This window comes from Sitophilus oryzae, unplaced genomic scaffold, assembly GCF_002938485.1.
Source record: "Sitophilus oryzae breed Bouriz unplaced genomic scaffold, Soryzae_2.0 scaffold_1582_pilon_pilon, whole genome shotgun sequence".
Taxonomy (NCBI): domain Eukaryota; kingdom Metazoa; phylum Arthropoda; class Insecta; order Coleoptera; family Curculionidae; genus Sitophilus; species Sitophilus oryzae.
In genome coordinates this window covers 933,611-954,132 of record NW_022146261.1, presented here as the reverse complement: position 1 = coordinate 954,132, position 20,522 = coordinate 933,611, and the positions used below count along the sequence as shown (strand labels likewise).

Below are 20,522 nucleotides of genomic sequence, written 5' to 3'. Positions count from 1 at the left end.
ATTAGCTCAAGTAACTTGATATTCAATATGTAAAAGTAAAACAATTCAAAATTTCACATTGAAGTCATTTCCAGAGGATAAAATCAGAAAAGTCGATTTCGAAACGGTAATTTTTTGTAGCCATGCCGTGTTTCTTGACAGTTTGTCAGGTTTCCAATAATTCAGTGGTGCATGCTATACTTTGAATATCAAGTTACTTGAGCCAATCCAGTAATAAATTTCATATAAAACATTTTCATAGAAGAACCAGGCTTGGAGCAAGAGCTAAAAATATGCATTTTCAACTTTATATAATTGTCGCAAATTTTGTAGATAGCCTTAAAATATCATTTCCTGTATTAGGAAGGGACCTGTATACCCACAAAATATTTTGTTTCTACATCTTTCCGTTTTTATATAATAAACCGAGGCGAATGAGGTGCGCCACCCTGTATAAGGTGAAGGGGAAGAGAATAATTTTAAAATAAAACACTCTTTACACTCATATACTTTATAGAGTATTAGTTGAAGCACATATATATATGATCAAGTACATCATCATCAATTTAACGAATTCACCAAAGACTAAATACTAATCTCATATTATACTTTAAATAATTAAATACTAAAGATAAAGAAAATATTAAAAATAACAATATCGAAACATAATAATCACAGACCGCCATATTTATTGGCAGCCTGAATAATGAGTCATGAAAAAAAATGGGGAGTTACTTTGGTAATAGTTTTCCTTCTAAACTCCTTTCGATGAAAATAATTTAACAACATACGTCTAGAAAAATAATAAAAACTATTGATGAAGATTTTCTTGAGGCCTTCTGTAGAAGTCCTTGCTAAGTCTAGTTATTTCTTTTTTTGGGCTTTTTCGGCAGCCTTCGTAACTTTACCAGCAGTGTCCTTAAAGTTCACTTGCTTTATAACACCCACGGCGACCGTTTGGCGCATGTCACGAACAGCGAAACGCCCAAGAGGTGGAAATTCCTATAATACAATTAATTTTAATTGATAAGGTAAAATATAGATATTATTCATAGATAGGTACCTGGAAAGATTCCACACACATCGGCTTAGATGGTACCAAATTTACTATGGCGGCGTCCCCAGATTTGATCGACTTCGGATTTTCTTCAGTTGTTTTACCAGTACGACGATCGCATTTTTCTTTGATTTCTGCGAACTTGCACGCAATATGAGCGGTATGACAATCCAAAACTGGAGTATAACCATTTGCTATTTGCCCAGGATGATTTAAAACGATAACCTATATGAAGAAAAGATAGCGAGTTTAATAATTGCAATAATAAAATATTTCTCTAAAAAAAATGTTGGCTTGGAGATAAAAATATACAAGGTGACCCAGCGTTCCAAAAAAGCTCTGTATTATGTTTCGGTTTAAGATTTTCACCCTATTCTTTTCTATATAAAATATGCGGGCAATAGCTGTCGAACTGTGATTCTAAGATATTTTCTAGTGATAGAAAAAGATGATGAATTAATGAAATTAAAACAACTTTGGGTGCACGTCATCAATGACACCATGCGTCGTCTTATGGAGTTTGCTGGTGGTCGTATCATGATGCGCATCCAAAGTTATTTTAATTTTCCTTTATTTGAGGTTGGACCGATTTCAGTAATGAATAATTTGCATGCAACAACTTGAAACATCATCTACGTATTTCGATTGAATAATTTGAAAGTCACCAGCAAAAATATTTTTTCAACATTTCTAAAAATATACTAGATAATTTGACTATCTTAATGTGCGACCACGCCTACATATCCACGTGACCGAAAACGGGGCGTTTCAAGTTGTAACGTCACCTCGCAGACGCGCTTTTCCGTTTAGATCATGATACAATAAACGAAAGATAAGATCCTTGGCGGTCGGAAATCTGTTCTCCGAGTCCATGACGTCACCCGGGTAGTAATTAAGTTAAGCTCCGCTCACTACATGCGTAATATCCTTGTATATGAATTTTTAAAGTAGCTCAACCTAAGACGTTTATGGATGTAAAGCACCAGATGGCGGGGCGTATTTCACAGTCTTTTACTACAGAAAAATATTTTTTGTTACTTTGAATTTTGAAGCGACCAATAAAAACAGTAAGTTTGATAATTTTTTCAGGGTAGAATACAAGAAGTAGTTGTGTAGTGTTTTTATAAGATATTATATTAGTTCATTTTGTAGATAAGGTATTTGGGTATATTTTCTTTTTGTTTTTCTTCTAATTGTAATAATTCTATTAAGTATTGTGACAGATACACTATATCTTCCTTCAACTTCGTTGAAAAGTGCGTTGTCATATAATTTTGGTTTTCTGGTAGAAGAATATACGAAAAAAAAATCTGATCAAATTTATTTTAAATTAAATTAATCGAGTCTTATTAATCAAATTAATCTAGTCAAATAATAATAACAGTTAGTTTCTATTAGTTTCTAAATAATATACAGGGTGAGTTTCCTACGATCGATGTTCTCTATGGGTATCTCGGAAACTACTGGAGATAGAGAGTCGGTTAAATGGGGAAAGAATAATTGCAGTTTTGTAGGGTCATAAATATGCGCCTTTCGGATTTTTCGGAGAAGTTCAAGGCTTACTAGATATTTCGAAAAAAACAAATTTTGGCTATTTTAAAACTTGTCTCTAATTCCATTATAATCTACCGTATGATCGAATAAAAACGGGTCGACGATGGCTATGAAATGAAGATCGCTGTCATTTTATATGTAAAATTATATGGGAAATATCATCGATTGTCATTTCATAGCCATCGCTGACGCCATTTTTATTCGATCATATGGTATTTTAGACAAAAAGTTTCAGATAAAAGTTGTAGATAATCACATACCTAATGAGTTTGCGTTTTCAGTTTTTTTTCCTAAAGCCTGTCATTTTTGACATATGACACAAACATTATGTTTTTTTTTTAAATGGAAACCATAGTTGGCCATGACATAAAAAGCGCCATTTTTAAGCTTTTCAGCGATATAGGTATAATATGTTGTTTTCGAAAAATTACAAGTTATAGCCAATTCTTTTCTTTCTTGGCTATAATTTCCATACCAACAATACCATGCCAGTTAGTTGGCACCAAAAATGAAAAAAGTTTTATGTTTTAAAAAAAATGAAATGATTCTTTTATAAACCTGCATTAAATCAAATTAAAATAGGTATGTAACTTTTTTTTAAATATTAATTAACAGCCAATTAGCATTATCATAAATAATTATAAATAATGTACCAACATATCGAAATAATAATTTCTTTGTTAATACGGTTTAGAATTCTTAAAATAACAGGCAAAAATAATCCACAATTTACAATAAAATAAAAGTTTCGTTTAAATTTCTTAATCAACTGATCACTATTAAAGTTCGCAGAAACCCGGGCTATTTTATTACATTACTCTGAGGAAAATAACGAAAATAATCGATATTTTTGACTCTGCCCCGAAAGGTTCACGATTTGTCCTCCAGTTGGCAGCACATTTTGTCTAGTCGGTTGATCAACTTTAAGAATATATAAACAAGGGTAATATCTTATCTTTCATTTATTGTATCATGGTTTAGATGCAGTTAGGCGGGGTAATGAGTGAATTTGCATAGCATTTTTCATTTGTTTTTCGTGTTTTGTGTTATTTTTATATCGATTTTGTGTTATTTTTAATAAATCGATTTTTATCCTCTAATTTTCTGTTTTATAATAAATATTTCCGGTTGCATCCTTGTGCAAGAAATCGTATTTATTAATTCGCAAAGTATAAATAATTCTTTATTGAGTTGATTAATAAGTTTTCAGTTTTATTCTACTCCAGAATGCAGATAGGTATGTCATATGTCGCTTGTAATGTCGAATGCCCACCATTGAAAGAGCGAAAAGCAAAGTCTTGTTATATTTTCAAAAAAGAATCCCAATAAATATCGATTTTAGGTATAGGAAGTCCTTAATAAAACAAAAAAGATTAAACAAAATTAAAGTATTTTAAATTATGCGCTATACCCTCGCATTTAATATACACTGTGTCAATTTTAAAACTTCCCACCCTTAATATATTTCTTGCAGTTAAAAATATGAAAAATCGGAAAGACACGTCAATTTTATTTGTTAGGGGGATACTTTAAATGAATATTTTTAGCCTTTTTCTTTCAACCCCCTAGGAGGGGTAGATGTCACCTTTACAATCTTAAATAGGAATGGGGGTCAAGTGGCACATCGTTTTAAGTTTAATTCTCTTTTCAGCGGTATCCTACTTTGTTGCTTTTTGTCCAGAGGCTTTCGAATAATCGCATTTGAAAGTTGCAGGAATAGTTAAACATGCCTGCAAAGGAATTTTGGTTTTCAGGCTAGCGTTTACACAAAAATTATTGCAATGGATCTCCTTGTAGTACAAATGATTAGAAGATCCTACATACTACACCACTTACGCCCTTATAAGTTGTTCAAAATGTTTTCCATTTTTCTGTAAACAATAATAAAGTCTGTTTTTAAACTCCTCTCTAACCTTTCGGAAAACTTCACAGGGAATTGACCGGCATTTGCATTTTCAGATCATCAATATCAGTAGGTTGTGTTTTATAAACAATGGATTTAAGATGTCCCCAAAGAAAGAAGTCTAATGGTGTTAAATCAGGTGATCTTGGAGGCTATTCAATTGGTCCCTTACTGCCAATCCATGTACCCGGAAATCTCTCGTTTAGTCACTGTCGGACCGGAAGAAAATAATGAGGTAGAGCACCGACCTGCTGGAATGTTAACAAATCCTCCTGTAAAACTGGATTACCCTCTGCATCAATTTGAGTTTCTAGCTCTTGTGTGATAAGAAGATCAATAGTCTCTTGAAGCATATTAAGATACAGATCACCTTTTCCTTCAATCACAACAAGATCACACAGTTTCCTTCAATAAATAAAGGGCCAATAATGACATTTCTAAGAATACCAGCCCAAACATTAACTTTTTGAAGATATTGTGGATGTCCTTCTCGAAAAATATGCGGGTTTTCGTCACTCCAATATCGACAATTTTGTTTGTTAACATTTCCTGCATTCATCGGAAAAACAGATATTCGGCAGAATGTTAGAGTTGGCGTTGATTTGACGAATCATGATTTCACAAAACTCTATTCTTCTATCAAAATCATCGTCATAGAGTTCTTGAAGTATCTGCATTTTGTATAGATGGAATTTATGCATTTTCAGTGCTTTTCTTACAGTCTCGTGTGATATTCCTGTCTGTTGTGCTACTGTCCCCAAGGAGCTGGTGGGCTCTGCAGCAAATAATCCCAAAACCTCAATTTGAGCTCCTTCATTCAGCACTCGTAGGTGATTTCTTCTTCTATTACTCACCGAACCAGTTTCGGAGAACTTTGCCACCAAATCCAGCACATATCTGTGACTTACTTCACGATTTTGATTTCATTCATTGAAAACCAGTGCCGTTCTTCGTGCGCACCTTCCAACCTCTCCATAATTGAAAATAATTTCAGTTCTTCCTTGAAGAGAATAAACCATTCTCACACTTTATGCACTTAATAAAAGTTATCACTGAACAGTCCAACAAGCAAAAGCGAATTAAGAATAGTCATATTCCTGTTTTAAGTTTTTTAGCTATCTTTTAGATTTGCAGAACATTTTTTTTTGTTAAGACAACAACGTATTTTTAGAATTTGTTGATAGAATAGCAAGGCATTTTGTGGAATTTCAGTGATAAGACATCGAATAAACGCAAATTAACTAGGTAGGTACTATTTTTTAGATTATTTCTGATGTAAATTTTTTGAGGTTACTTTGCCAATCCCGAAACAAAGCTTCAAACGGTGCCACCCATGCCTCCCTGGAAGTTGCCACCTCATTCGAATTTGAGAAAAGAAAGTTAATATTTATGATGTTTTCTGTTTATTAGTATTTCGACCCCCCTAGAAAAAAGTAATGGCTACGTCCATGTTGCCACCTAATCTTCTAATCATTTGTACTACAAGAAGACCCATTGCAGTACATATAATTAAAATTATGTTTAAACACTAGCCTGAAAACTAAAATCTCAATGAAGGCATGTTTAATTGTTTCTGCAACTTTGACACGCGATTATTCGGAAACCTCTGGACTAAAAGCAACAAAGTAGGATACCACTGAAAAGACAATTAAACGCCCTTTAAAACGATGTGCCACTTGACCCCCATTCCCATTTAAGATTGTAAAGGTGACATCAACCCCTCCTAGGGGGTTGAAAGAAAAAGGCTAAAAATATTAATTTAAAGTGTCCCCTTCATAAATAAAATTGACGTGTCTTTCCGATTTTTCATATTTTTATCTGCAAGAAAGATATTAAGGGTGGGAAGTTTTAAAATTGACACAGTGTATGTTATTAAAAATATTAAACCTGATATGGAGATTTTTCGGAACGCTGGACAACTCTTGTTTAAAAGTAGCAGTAAATTATAGGCATCTACTACTATTGTTTGTAGTAGATGCCTATAATTATTTTTATTATTATTATCTAAGTAGTATTTTCAATAAAATAAAAAGTGGAAATGTGATAAACTGCTAACTCCATTATTCCTAATTTTACAGGAGAGCAAAAAAAACGGTACAAAAAAATATGTACACATGTAGGAAGTATATTCATGTGTTAATATAATAAAGAGATAAGAATTTTATTTGCTAGGGAACAATAAAACTGGATATTTCGTAAAATACAATAATAATTTTAAATCCAAAGAAGTTTAGATGTATTTTAATGGGAGCCCGCTGACCATCGCGAAGCATGTCCTGCACATTGTAACTCCGACGATTTATGGCAAAGCAAACCCGAAGCAATGGACGTGGCTCAATATTGGGCCGAGAAAATATAGAATGTTCCGGACACGAAAAAGTAAAGTAAGTATCGCGAAGCGGCGCGAGTCAGAGCGACCAAGGCGTCGTCTTCAGAGCGACCAAGCGGCGCACAGAGGGGATTTTTTCCAAATTCGTGGCCAAAATTTAAAATTCTGAAATGAGCAATATTCTCATAATTAATATTTGAAACGACAGACAACACATCTATCTATTAAGCTAAAAAAAAATTATTATAAATTTTTACCGTATTCTCTAGTTACGTTGATCCAAAATTAGCTTTGGCAAGACAAAATGTTATGCTGTCATTACTTAAATTTTCGTTACTAATATCGTTTGGTTTTATTGTGTTTCCAATAATTTTTTGCGAAAAGTGAAACATGGATTGTGTACCTTCATGTATGTAGAATAATATAATATTTTACTTAGTAGTATTTTAAAAATGCATATATAAACTTTTATTGGTTTTGTTTTCTATTGTTCAAAATGAAAAAAGAAAAAATTAAGCATTCATTCGGTTAAGCATTTGGTACCCTATTAATGCGTATTAAGTTCAATGCTTTTCACTGTCTTATTTATCAATGCTTAATCTTATTAACTGTGTTAAAAGTGACTGCTAGTTTTTGCTAATCTGTTCAAAATAACAGATTTTTGGCTCTAAACGTAATGTGAAATCTACTTATATAATAGAATAAACTGTCTCATACACACACTAACAGCCACTTGCATCAACATTTTTTTTAAGAGACCGTTAGGTTAAGGGTCTTTTAAGTGCCATTTTAACACTGATTGATGACCTGTACGTCACGTCAAATAAATGGCACCTTTAAATTTAATTGTCCTTTAGTTAACGGACACTTAAAAAAATGCCTTAGAAAGTGACTGTAAGTGACGGATATAGGCACATATCAATGCACAGCTTAAACCTCTGGGTCTAGAGACTCGAAATGTTGCACAAAGGTTTCTTATACAAAGTAGGCGAGCAATAAGAAAGAATTTTATAAAACTTGAATTTAAAGGGGTTGTAACTACCCTTTCAATATTGAAATGTTTTTTATTTAAGAAACCACTAGTTTCGCGACAAAATGCTTGAACACGTATTTTTATTTTTGTTTTTGACATACGAGGATATTTTTTTCCACAACGATTGTCCTATAGGGGGTGAATACAACCCCCTTTTCATCAAGCTGGAAACCAATGGGAGTAAAAAGCTGAATTTTGGCTTACGTATAGATTGTTAGGTGTAGAGGTTCAATAAGTAGGGATTTTTCAAAACCCAAATTTTAAGGGATGAACAACCCCTTAAATATTTTCTATTTAAAAAACTATTGATTTTGGTGAAAAGCGATAGAAAATACGTGTTCAACCATTTTTCTGCAAAATTAACCAATTTTTAAAATAAAACATATTTTAGGGGTTGTACACTCCATAAAATTTATATGTAATGAAAATGAAAAACATAAGAACAATTTGCAAAAAATACATGTTTAAAGATGAAAACTACTGAATATTTTCTTCTAATAATTAATATTACCTCTGTTTCGAACTTTGCAATTTTTTGTCACCCTGTATAGCATCAAAGTGTATAATAGACATTTTCTTAGTAAATATGACTCACTTTTAATGTAAATACTAGTTTCGAAAAGAAATAGTAAGTTTATGCTACAAAAATCATTTTGGCCACGAATTTGGAAAAAATCCCCCCTGTGCGGCGCGGTGAAGTGACGAAATTCATATCGGAACACTTCGGCAAACTTCGGTAACGGTATTCACAAACCGATTGTGCGCCGGAGCGTGCGTGTCAAAATATCTGTTTTGCTTTTGCATCAAACTAGAGAACAAGAAGTGTTGGAATTTTGTTTAAAAAAAACGCATTTTGACGAGTAATGGAATTCTTCACTAAGTTTAAAAGTTCATAAAACTTTTCTTTAGACATCCTGAAGTATTTAAAAAACTTTTTTGGGTCACGCTTTAAATCATCAAATAAATGGTGAAATTCCCCAAGCGGATCTCTCTTTCTATTAATTCCGTGTACCCAACAAGACTTTTATTTTTTTCTCTTGCTCTTCTGCATGTAACAACGCAGAGAAAACGAAAGTATCTTCGTCGGAGGAAGAACTACTTGACATTTTGCCGTTTCGATACCTACTGAAAAGTCTCGCTGCGCTGCCTAAAGTGAGCGTGCAAACTCAAATGACGCGCCGCAAAGCACAGCGTCGCGTCGCCTAAGTGAGCGAGAAGCTTTAAAGTTATCTATTGATATTTTGTCGAATTCGGCCTCTTTGATGAGATAAACGCAATTTTATTAGTCATAATTAATAAAACTAAAATAAAATTAATAAATTATATATTTTACCTAATTTGTTATTAAATATTATTACTATTAATTCGACATATAGCAATTTCAAATAAAAAAATGGTATTTAAGATAATTACGAAAACCTAATATTAAAAAGTTTTAACGTCCTGTAACTCTAAAACTATGTATTTCCATATTCATGTTTATAGGAACTTTTTTTCATATTTTTTAATGAGGAATCAATGAGTGCTTATTTAAAACTTACACAAATTAATGATATTACATTATTTTTAAAAGTTCCGAATAGACTTGGACCAAGGCAAATTAATAAAATTGCGTTTATCTCATAAAGGAGGCCGAAATCGACAAAATATCAAGAGACAACTTTTAATCGGCATTAAAGTGCTTACACTATTTCACTAACAAGAGAAAAGAAGTGGCGTAGGTACATTCTTTTTTAAAATAATATTCTAGTGATGACCCATATGCACGTCCCTGGTGAATATGTCGACACTTTTTTAGCTTTAAAATATGTAGCATTTATAGTAAATTTTACCTTCAAAATTTCATTCGAAACGGTAACAGTGCTTGGAAGAAAATTATAATAAATCGAAAAAATATTAAGACTAACACTCTGTAGCTACGAAACAAAGCAGAATCGGGCCTATGTTTATATGTAAAGTAAATAAATCTTATTTTTACGTGAGGAATCTCCTCACGAGAGATGGCACAACGTTTTTTGAAACATCCTGTATAATAGAGAAAAATTGACAAAAACGTAAGGCGAAAAAATATGCAAAAAAATTCCACCCGGGCTCCTCCTTACCTCTCTGGTCTAGTCGTAGAACTAGGGATGCATTATTCGAATCGATTTTAATCGAAGATCGATCTTCTTGCCCAAAATATTTTTTATCAAACGATCTTTTGGTAGAATCGATCTTTTTTCAAAATCGAAGATCGATTTTATTTATACATTTTTACAGGTTTATTTATTTGTTAGAATCTTTGAATAAGAAGACTAAGGAAGGAGCATATCAAAAATCTTAGGTACACCGCGATGAGCCTCAAATATGGCCGACTTAAATTGCGGTTTATCAGTGTCGTTCTAATTTTATTTAAAAAATGTAAAACTATGATGTAGGGTAGACGTGGGGTAGACTCAATAATTTGTTGTTTTATTTTACGTTGTGAATAAATGTTGGTAGTTATTAAAATTGTTATAAAAATATATAATTCTAATAAAAATAGATAAGTTATAATAAGTATTTATTACCACAAACATCCGATACGCTACTGAAGCAGGTAAGTCAAATTAACGTATCTAAATTCTTTGACATCTAATCTTTGACAAGTAATAAATAAAAGCTAAAATGCAAAAAAAATATATAATTTAGTTAATTTAAGTGAATTTCATAAATGATCGGTTTACTACACGTATGTATATTATATAGTCACTTACTAGTGAAAAGTTGTTCCATTATTTCACTCAATTTTTGCCGAAATCTACTGCACGCTACACAACCAACTATTTTAGAGTCTTTTTCGATAAATCGCGATAGTGTCACTGTTAATTTAAGTGCTGCCACAATTTCCATCTAGATTTACTACCTTTATACAACTATCAGTAGTAGAATAAATAATAAATAACATAAAATAAGCTCCGTAAAGACTGACAAATCCCGAGAACGATAAACTAATAGGATTGCTCATCCTCATAAGACGTACGTTCGCCTCTTCCCGCGCTTCAGCTGACAGTTGTGACGTCATTGTAGCCCTTGTCAAAGCCTTCGTGGCCTTGTCATGATAGTGTGTATTATTAGTTGCCTATGGTAAACTTATAAAAATAACAGCTGAGAAATTTTCAGTTAATTATTTTGTTAATTTTAAATATGAAAAAGGTGTCTTTAAAGTTTTTAGAGCTATAGAGTGTATAAATACGTTCATTTTGTGTTGTGGATTGTGACAAAGTGCCCACGATTTTGTTTATTAATTATTTTAAAGCAAAATATGGAAGTACTTTAAAAAGAAAGCTTGCAAAAGGTGATGCTGGGAACTGCTGTTCTTAAAAATGCATTATCCGAGTATTTAATACGATTTATACAGTTAATTTTCTATACTGCATACATATAAGGTGTTTAAATAAATAAACTAAATAATGAACGTTTTGCATTCGGTAACCAATAATGCACGTGTGTGTATTATTGGTTGCCGGATAAGGACTAATAACCATGACAAGGGCTACAATGACGTCACAAAGCGAGTAGTTTTCGCATGCACCTGGCAGACACTTTTGGCTGAATGAGCAGTCCTATTAGGTTAACTGTTCTTGGACAAATCCAGAAAATTTCAAATCAAATTCAAATGTGTCAAATGAATCGTCAAACAGAACTGTCAAGGATCCCCACCCTAGAGTGCTTTTATGGCGCTTTTTCCGCCCACCATGCATGAATACATGGATAGCATTATGCTCATTCCTTAGTCTTCTTATTCAAAGGTTAGAATAAAAAAACACTTTAGTTTTGCTTGAATATTTGTTTACAGTGCATCTCTAAAAAAACGGCATCTAGCAATGAATTGAAAAATTAAGTGTAAGTGCTCGCTACCGCATGCGCCGATGTCTGTTTACCACTTTGATATTATGTGTCAGATTTTTGTCGGTGATTCCCACATTTTTATATTTTATTTAACAGAATATTTTTTGATTTTAGCTTCTTTCCAACCGACTGATATATCAAAATTACAGAATTTACCGGTACATATTCTGTGTCAAAATCATCATAAGCATGCAAAAAGCCGAATAATTCTATTTTAACATTGTCATAGTATTTTTAATTTTTACAAGTATGTCTCGGCTTCTGGGTGTTTTTGATTCAATTTGGGATATTCAGTTTCAATTTTAAATGTGTTAAACGGTTTTACGATTTTTATGTATCTATTTTTTTATGATTATATCGTATTTTTATTATATCAGTACACCAATACATTCAGAATCGAATATCGATATTTAATAAGATCGATCTTTTATTTCCGATTTTTTTCTGGATCGATCTTGTTATGTCCGATCTTGAATCGATTCAAAATATCGATTTATTTTATTTTTGGGACATCCCTACGTAGAACTAGATCGTAACGGAAATTACGGAGATAGCAGCATTTCGGCGGCTATTTCAGATCACTGGGAGTTAGCAGATATTATTGAGTTAAAATAACAATTTTTTTTAATTGTAAAGAATGTAGCTGCTTTCCATATTTATAGTATTTTTTCTCTTTCTAACGGTATAAAAATACTTATTAAAGTAAAAAATGGAGTTAGCAGGTTATCACGTTTCAGTGACCGACTTATGTTCTTAATTCAGTTTTCTATGTATATTTTAGCAACATTAAATATAATAAGTATATAATATTAATAAAATAGAACTCGCAAAAAATACTAGTACTAAATATACAGTATGTCCCCGGATTGTCTTTACAAGAGTAAACACTTTTTTATTATTGACATTTTGTGAAAATTGCATTCTATATAAAAATTTTTGCTAGTTCTAAAACGGTTAATCCCGTTTATGCTTTTCGAAATTTTCATACCGTTTGAGAGAAAATTAAGGAGTCCTAAAAATCAGAAGGCCGTTTCTATGGTAACAAAAATTCCATTTCATTCTTTGATACATGTTTATTATTAATTTTGATTAACTTTGTGAAGCATTAAACTAAATAAATGTTTGGATGCTTCTTTAACATTTTAAAACGGCAGAAATATGACGTTAATTAAAATTCTATCAACAACCTATCAAAGAAGGAAAACGAAATCATATTATCATAGAAACGCGTTCTGGTAAACCAAAAATTTTTAGGACTTCTTTTAGGAAAAATTCAACTATATTTTCATGTTTTTTTTTAATTTTCTCTAAAACGGTATGGAAATTTGGAAAAATATAAACGGAATTAACCATTTTAAAACAAGCAAATTTTTTTTATGAACAATGCATTTTCTCAAAATGTCAATAATAAAAAAGTGTTTTCTCTTGTAAAAACAATCCGGGGATATACTGTATATTTTAAGAATCTAATTAATATTAATTACCTGGGCAGTAAAATCAGAAGCTCCTCTGGGAGGATTATTTTTGGAATCCCCTGCAACAAATCCCCGACGTAACTCTTTAACCGATACGTTCTTAACATTAAACCCAACGTTATCTCCAGGTACTGCCTCTGGTAAAGCTTCATGGTGCATTTCAACTGATTTAACTTCAGTAGTCAAACCAACTGGTGCAAAAGTAACTACCATTCCAGGTTTTAAAATTCCAGTTTCCACACGACCTACTGGCACCGTTCCAATTCCACCAATCTTATAGACATCCTTTAGTAGTAAATAAAACAATGTAAAAATTTAAAACATAATCATATAATATTTTTACCTGCAGCGGCAACCTCAGTGGTTTCTCGGTAGGTCTAGAAGGAGGAAGTATTGAATCCAAAGCTTCAATCAAAGTTTTACCCTCAGCTTTGCCCTCTTTGCGTTCAACTGACCATCCTTTAAACCAGGGCATTTTGTCACTTGGTTCAAGCATATTATCTCCGTGCCAACCAGAAATTGGTACAAACGGGACAGCAACTGGATTATAACCAATCTTCTTAATGTAAGAAGACACTTCCTTCTTAATTTCTTCAAAGCGAGCTTCGGAGTATGGCGGTTCGGTATTATCCATTTTATTGACACCAACGATAAGTTGTTTAACACCTAAAGAAAAGCAGTTTAATATAGCAGGCTATTCCAAAAATTAATCACTGCAATACCCAAAGTAAAGGCTAACAGAGCATGTTCACGAGTTTGACCATTTTTTGATATTCCTGCTTCAAACTCGCCGGTACCCGCGGCAACTATTAAAACTGCACAATCGGCCTGTGATGTCCCTGTGATCATATTTTTGATGAAGTCTCTATGGCCTGGAGCATCAATGATTGTAACATAATACTTGGCCGTTTCAAATTTCCATAAAGCAATATCAATGGTAATACCACGCTCTCTTTCAGCCTTAAGTTTATCCAGTACCCAAGCATACTTAAATGAACCTTTGCCCATTTCTTGAGCTTCTTTCTCGAATTTTTCGATGGTTCGTTTATCTATTCCGCCACATTTATAGATGAGATGTCCTGTGGACGTGGACTTGCCAGAATCTACATGACCAATCACTACAATATTAATATGGGTTTTTTCTTTTCCCATGTTTATGGAACTGCTCAACGGGCCTAAAAAATGATAATAGTAAAATATAATAATCGAATTTTTCAAACTAACTGAAAACTGACAAAAATTTGCAAACGTAAAAACTCATATTGATAGACATGTCACAGAAATTATGATATTTATCGTAGTCTTCTCGCCCCAGGTTCTAAATACCTACATATACAGGGCGAGTCTTCAATAAATGCAAATATTGTGAGGGGGTATTTCGACCCCAGAAATACGATGATGAAGTTTTTTTCGCGAAAGTTTTTTGAAAAAAAAAAATTTGATTTTTTTTTAGTTTTTAGTTAAAAAACATAATTTCTTGATAGCATGGCAACATAGGTAATAGATTAAATTTGCAAGAGAAAATTCAGAAAAGATCCAGTGGTTCTCAAAATTTTAACAAAAAATCATTTTTTTGGAAATTTTTAAAGTAAAATAACTCGGTTATTTTTAGCGATGGGAACTATCGAATGAATTAGACTATCGAATGGTTACTGAATGAATGATTTCAACTATCGAATGGTTTTATTCGAATAAAATCATTCATTCATTTGTATACTAAAGCATATTATGTGACAACCTCGCCGTACGACTAAATGGTTATCGTTGCGCCACGACTATCGAATGCTTTTGATAAATGAAATTTAGTATTCGTTTGATTTTTGTGTGCGTCAGTGCATTATTAGTTCTTCCAAATTTTTATAACTTCGCCTTGTAAATACTATGCTATTTTTGCGTTTATTAAAATATTTAAAATACTAAAATAGTCGTTTTTTTTTTAAACGGACGATTGTGTGCGAAGTGGTCAAAATTTTTCCGAAAATTTGTGTGATTTTCCGTAGCCCGATCTTTCAATTATTTAATTTTATATGGTATATTATGGTTAGGTTAGATTGCATTTTTTTAAAGGGAAATTTTGAGAAGTAGCAATTTTTAACAGAGATGAGATGAACTTACAATTAATTTTAAAAATACATATTTGTATTTTAGATGTTTTAATAATATGAATTAGTTGAACTTAATAATCACATTAAAGTAATGTGGTTAAGTAAATTGTTGTCGAACTCAAATTTTGGGGTGAAAAAATTAAATTGAAAGTTTTACACGTGCCAATTTAAAAAAAAAGTTAACAATGTTTGTATTTTGTTTATGCTAATTCTCTTACATGTAGTTTTTTGCGAAGAAATATTTCATTTATGTTTTAAAGTAAATGCCAGCAAAAGTAAATATTATTTTTAAATAATAATATAAAGTAATAAAAAGGAATATAAATATTTTTGATTCCTAATTTTTTATTTATATTTTCCTTCCATTACACTGCATGCTTAGAAAATTAATAAATGTTTATATTTCATGATTTTAAAATTTGTTGTTAATATATCAAATTAGTTCTGTAATTATTATTATTTAATAAACCAACGTTGCCATTTAGAGACTATATTATTTTTAAATAGGATCTAATATAAATACTTTGACTTCTATTTGTTGTTTATATTTTGCTACTACTTAAAACAAATGTTTATATTATTAAATGATTGTAAATTTTGTTGTTAATAGGTATAACAAATTATTACTGTTATTATTATTTATTAAACCAGGCTTTGCTTAAAAACATTAAAAATCATTTTCCTACATCCAAAATAAAAAGTATTATTGCAGTGTAACAACAGAATATTAATAAAAAAAATGCAAAACATATAAACATACTACCCCTAACTAACTAATGCTAAAGAATAATATTCTTTGCTAATACCAACTAATACAAATATATGGCAACAGCGACCTTCTTAATATATTTTCTGTGTAAATACTAGCACCTCAATAACTCAATAAAAAAAATGTGTCCTTATCTTTATTTGGCTCCCCAAAAAATCAAAGATGCCGGCTTCTTTCATAGCATTGCCACCGATGGCTGTCGGGTTTCTAGGAAAGAAACCTACGTCGCCGGACGACAACTAAAATCCAGTTTATATTTTATTAAAATCGATCCTGACGAATAAATGAATTTGATAAATGAATTAATTTTATAAATGAATGGTTTTTGCTGCCGAATTACTAGAATACAATATTTCAAGGCAGATGACGCATCTATTCGATAATTTTTATTCGAATAGTTTTCGACGAATGTTTTCTTACTAGCTATCGAATTATTCGAATGAATTACAACTATCGAATGTTTCGATAGTTCCCACTACTAGTTATTTTGGACTTATTTAAAAAACGGTCAAGAGAAAATATGTTTCTTTTATCGAGATCCACCAGCCCTGAAAATATTTGCACTTATTTAAGACTCACCCTGTATAGCAGTTCTTGTTGAAGTTATAAACAGTACTTGTCTGTCATTTTAATTCAAAAGTAAATCGATTTTTGCAATCTTCTAGTGCAGTCTGTCAAAATCGCCCCTTTATTAGTTGGGCAATTTTAGATCGTATTTTTATAAGACAATTAATATTTCAATATATTCGATGCCAATTAAACTTTTAGTTATGTAATCGAGGGCGCGATTATTAAATTCATTGTTGCCAACCATGCTGAATATTAACGGGCTGACTAACTGAAATTTAAATTTCCCGCTGGAGATTCAGGTGGTAGATCGGCTGTAAAATGTCAAGCTGCCATATTTATTTATTTATTTCCTGCCATTGTCGTTCGTTTTGACACTTTAGTTTGGTATTATAAGTTCTTGCATGCTTTAAATGAATTGTGTTGTGATACTTTATGCTTAATTTTTTTTACGATCAGATCTTGCAATCGATCATTGTTCGTATAACCTATATTAGTGCGAAGCAGGGTTGGCATGATATATATCATGATATTTATGCTTTGATATATATCATGATATTTATAAAAAAATAAAACTCAACTCTTTTCTTAAATTTCTACGTTAAAAAAGTCAACATGTTTACGGCACAACGTATTTTTAGTACTTTATGTGATTCCCCGAATTCGTTTCGGGCTCGGCTTCGGTGAATCGGCGCCAACGTGCCTCAGCTGCTCAGCTGCACGAAATAATCAATATTTCTCTTAGTTAATATTAATTAATTATACGAATAAATTAATACTTTCTTATTTTTTGGACTCGTACAATAGAAACTGCGTAAAAGGCTTGTGAATGAAAAAGCTGGAAAATTCACCTTTTTATTTAAATACAACAATCAGAAAGAAAAAAACAAAAAAAGATAATATTTATTGGATCTGGAACAATTTAAATGTAGGTACCATAAACTTTGCCAGAAACAGTATCAATTGATTCTGACTGACGAATCTGAAGATGATTTACCATTAATAAAATTAATAAATCAAATATAAATTTGTTTGTTGATAGTTTTAGAATATCTGTTTATTTTTTTTTGAATTTCCATTTATTTTTTAGAATATCCGTTTATTTCTTAGAATTCCTGATTATTTATTAGAATTTCCGTTTATTTTTTAGAATTTATGTTTATTTTTTAGAGTTTCTGTTTATTTTTTAGAAGTTCTGTTTATTTTTTTAGAATTTCTGTTTTTAGAATTTTTTGTTTTTTTTAGAATTTCTGAATTTTGTTGTAATGTTGTTCCTATTATGTGCAAAGCAACAATTAATTAAGTTGAAATAAAAATATTTGCTTGAGCTCTTGATTTTACTTGGTACTATACGCAGTTTTACATAAAAAATAAAAACAAAAATAAATATCAAAACTGATATATATCGGATATATATATATATATATATTTATATAAATATATATATATGCCAATATATATATATATAGATATATATATATATATATATATACGCATATATATATATAACGGATATTTCATATTTATATAAATATCATGATATTTGCCAACCCTGGTGCGAAGTGTACAAGATAGCTTAATAGCCGTATAAAACTCAACGCAACTTTATTAACGGAATAGCGATACTAATGGCCCTTTATGTCCCTTAAGTGCTGTTAAGAAGGTGAGAGTTTTGCTGATGTAAGTAATAACCGTTTATATATTTATATATTAACATTATTACAAATAAAGGAAAGAATATTTATTTTTATATAAAAATGGGATGTGGAATCCGAGCCCCTTGAGACTCGAGGCAATTGTTCCGCGGAGCCGCGGTGTATACGCCACTGGTTAAATAGACGCCCCAATCCTTTTGATGGTTCGCCAAAGGCTGCGGAAAAAACGGAGACAACGCCGTTCGGCTGGGCATAGGCTCGGCTCGAAGCTCAGACCCCGTCCCAATATGACGAGTCAACCTCAAATCCGCTTGAGGTTGACTCGTCTCGGGTGTCTCTCGCACTCGTCTCGACATATTTATACGCAGCTTTACACAACGAGATCTATCGATTAAATATATTTTCAATATGGCGGCACTTCCGGAAATACCGGAAGTTGGCAGCAACTTTCTTATTTTAAACGGGCACCTCCATTTTTTATTACATACTTAAATTATCTGTAAAATTTTATGAATTTTGATATCAAACACTCTGTACCTAACATTAACCGTTTTTGAGAAAAATAAATATTTAAAATTTTTGGAGGAAAAAAACTGCCTGTCAAAAAAATTTGTAGAGCCTAAACGTCAAATTTAGTGATTACCACAGCCACTGGGACATAAAGAGAAGACATGTGGCTATCTATTTCAGAAATTAAATTGTTTGAATATCATATAATATTGGCCGTAGCTGTCATGAGACCATGTTAAAATAGAATGGGGTTTCCATTTAAAAAAGATCAAGATGGCGTCGTATCTGCCAAAATTGACGTTTTAAAAAATTTTAATGTAGAAAATCGCCATCCTCGCGAAAAATTACATTAAAATATCTTTTTACTATTTTAAAATAGAAAAGAGGAAAATTTTAAATTGGGTGAGACACTTAAAATGATTCTGGAACAATTCATTTTTAAATCCACTGTATATCGAAAACGGTAAGTTTAAAGTATACTAAACTATATATTTCTGAAATTAGCTAATATATAATATATGTCTACCGGACCATGTTAAAATAGGATGGGGTTTCGATTTAAAAAAAATCAAGATGGCGTCGTATCTGTCAAAATTGACGTTTTAAAAAATTTTAAAGTAGAAAATCGGCATCCCCGCGAAAAATTACATTAAAATATCTTTTTACTATCTTTAAATACCAAACAGGAAAATTATAAATCGAATGAGACACTTAAAATGATGTCCCTGTACAAGTTGTAATATTGTATATCCTTGAACTAGAAAATCAAAATTTAATTTTAGAATCACTATTACTTGCTATGCAAACATCGAAAAACAATGTCCAAAATGTTTTGCAATATTAGTATAGAATAATGGGTAGGTACTTGAATGATATTGATAGGTGTGGAATATGTAAGAAAGAATATTATTTGATAATGGTATTAATACGCGTATTAGGTAGGTATGTATTCGTTATAATATGCATTAATATTCGTATAATATAAACAATTATGAAGGTACAAAAGTAACTTACAAAACTTAATTACATTGCTTAAACATTTGGGGATATTAAATTTTACAACTAAAACGATTGATAATTTAAAAACCCATTTGCAATTAAACAAGCAGGGCAGATTTTACATTTATATGATCAATTTGGTGCGTTAAATTAAAAAAAAAATTAAATTAATTTTACACAATATTACCAATATACCATAATAGGGTACATAAACTGATTACTACTACACTACAACCTAATATAATCTAAAGCAAATAAAATTCTCAAAAAACATATTTATAGCAATAAAAGTCATTATGCGGCAACGAAACAAGAAACAATAGAGAAAAAATTATTTCTCGAATTTTACCGGCTACTAACACCATACTAACACCTACGTACATGTCAAAATTTACGAAAAAAATATTCTATGTATGGGAATTTTGCAAAAATATTTATGTATATGGTTTGATTATGTAATGGGGAATAAATAAATAAGGTGTGTTGGCTATTATTTTCCGAAATTCAAACTTACCTGGAAAAATTCAGCTGAGAAGACCACCAAAATGATTAGCGATTGCGACAACCCGACCAGCGGAAATGATAGGGGAATCGTTTGGTAGTGGGGATAGGTATTGATTTATCAATGAAGTGTTTTCTATGTATTTAAATAAGCACAAAAACTAATTTCTTCGCCAAGAAAATTAAACAAACCTGTAATTTACCGTCAAAATCATT

The 20,522-nt window shown here is 31.4% G+C and overlaps 1 protein-coding gene across 1 annotated transcript; it reads right to left on the bottom strand.

Annotated features, from left to right (window-relative positions):
• Positions 1-472: 472 nt before the first annotated feature.
• On the bottom strand, positions 473-20,430 carry LOC115879615 (elongation factor 1-alpha-like). The gene is made up of 6 exons (XM_030896511.1): positions 20,320-20,430; positions 13,923-14,375; positions 13,544-13,866; positions 13,210-13,485; positions 1,043-1,261; positions 473-981 (listed from the first exon to the last, which is right to left on the bottom strand). Exons 2-6 carry the CDS (start codon positions 14,350-14,352, stop codon positions 844-846), a joined length of 1,386 nt encoding a protein of 461 aa, XP_030752371.1. The 5' UTR covers positions 14,353-14,375; positions 20,320-20,430; the 3' UTR covers positions 473-843.
• Positions 20,431-20,522: the final 92 nt, after the last annotated feature.

Coding starts and splice junctions, on each gene's coding strand:
- LOC115879615 (XM_030896511.1), bottom strand. CDS start 14,352: ATGGGAAAAGAAAAAACCCATATTAATATTGTAGTGATTGGTCATGTA. Junction 13,486..13,543: donor CACTGAGGTTGCCGCTGCAG/GTAAAAATATTA, acceptor TTACTACTAAAG/GATGTCTATAAGATTGGTGG. Junction 982..1,042: donor TGTGTGTGGAATCTTTCCAG/GTACCTATCTAT, acceptor ATTGTATTATAG/GAATTTCCACCTCTTGGGCG.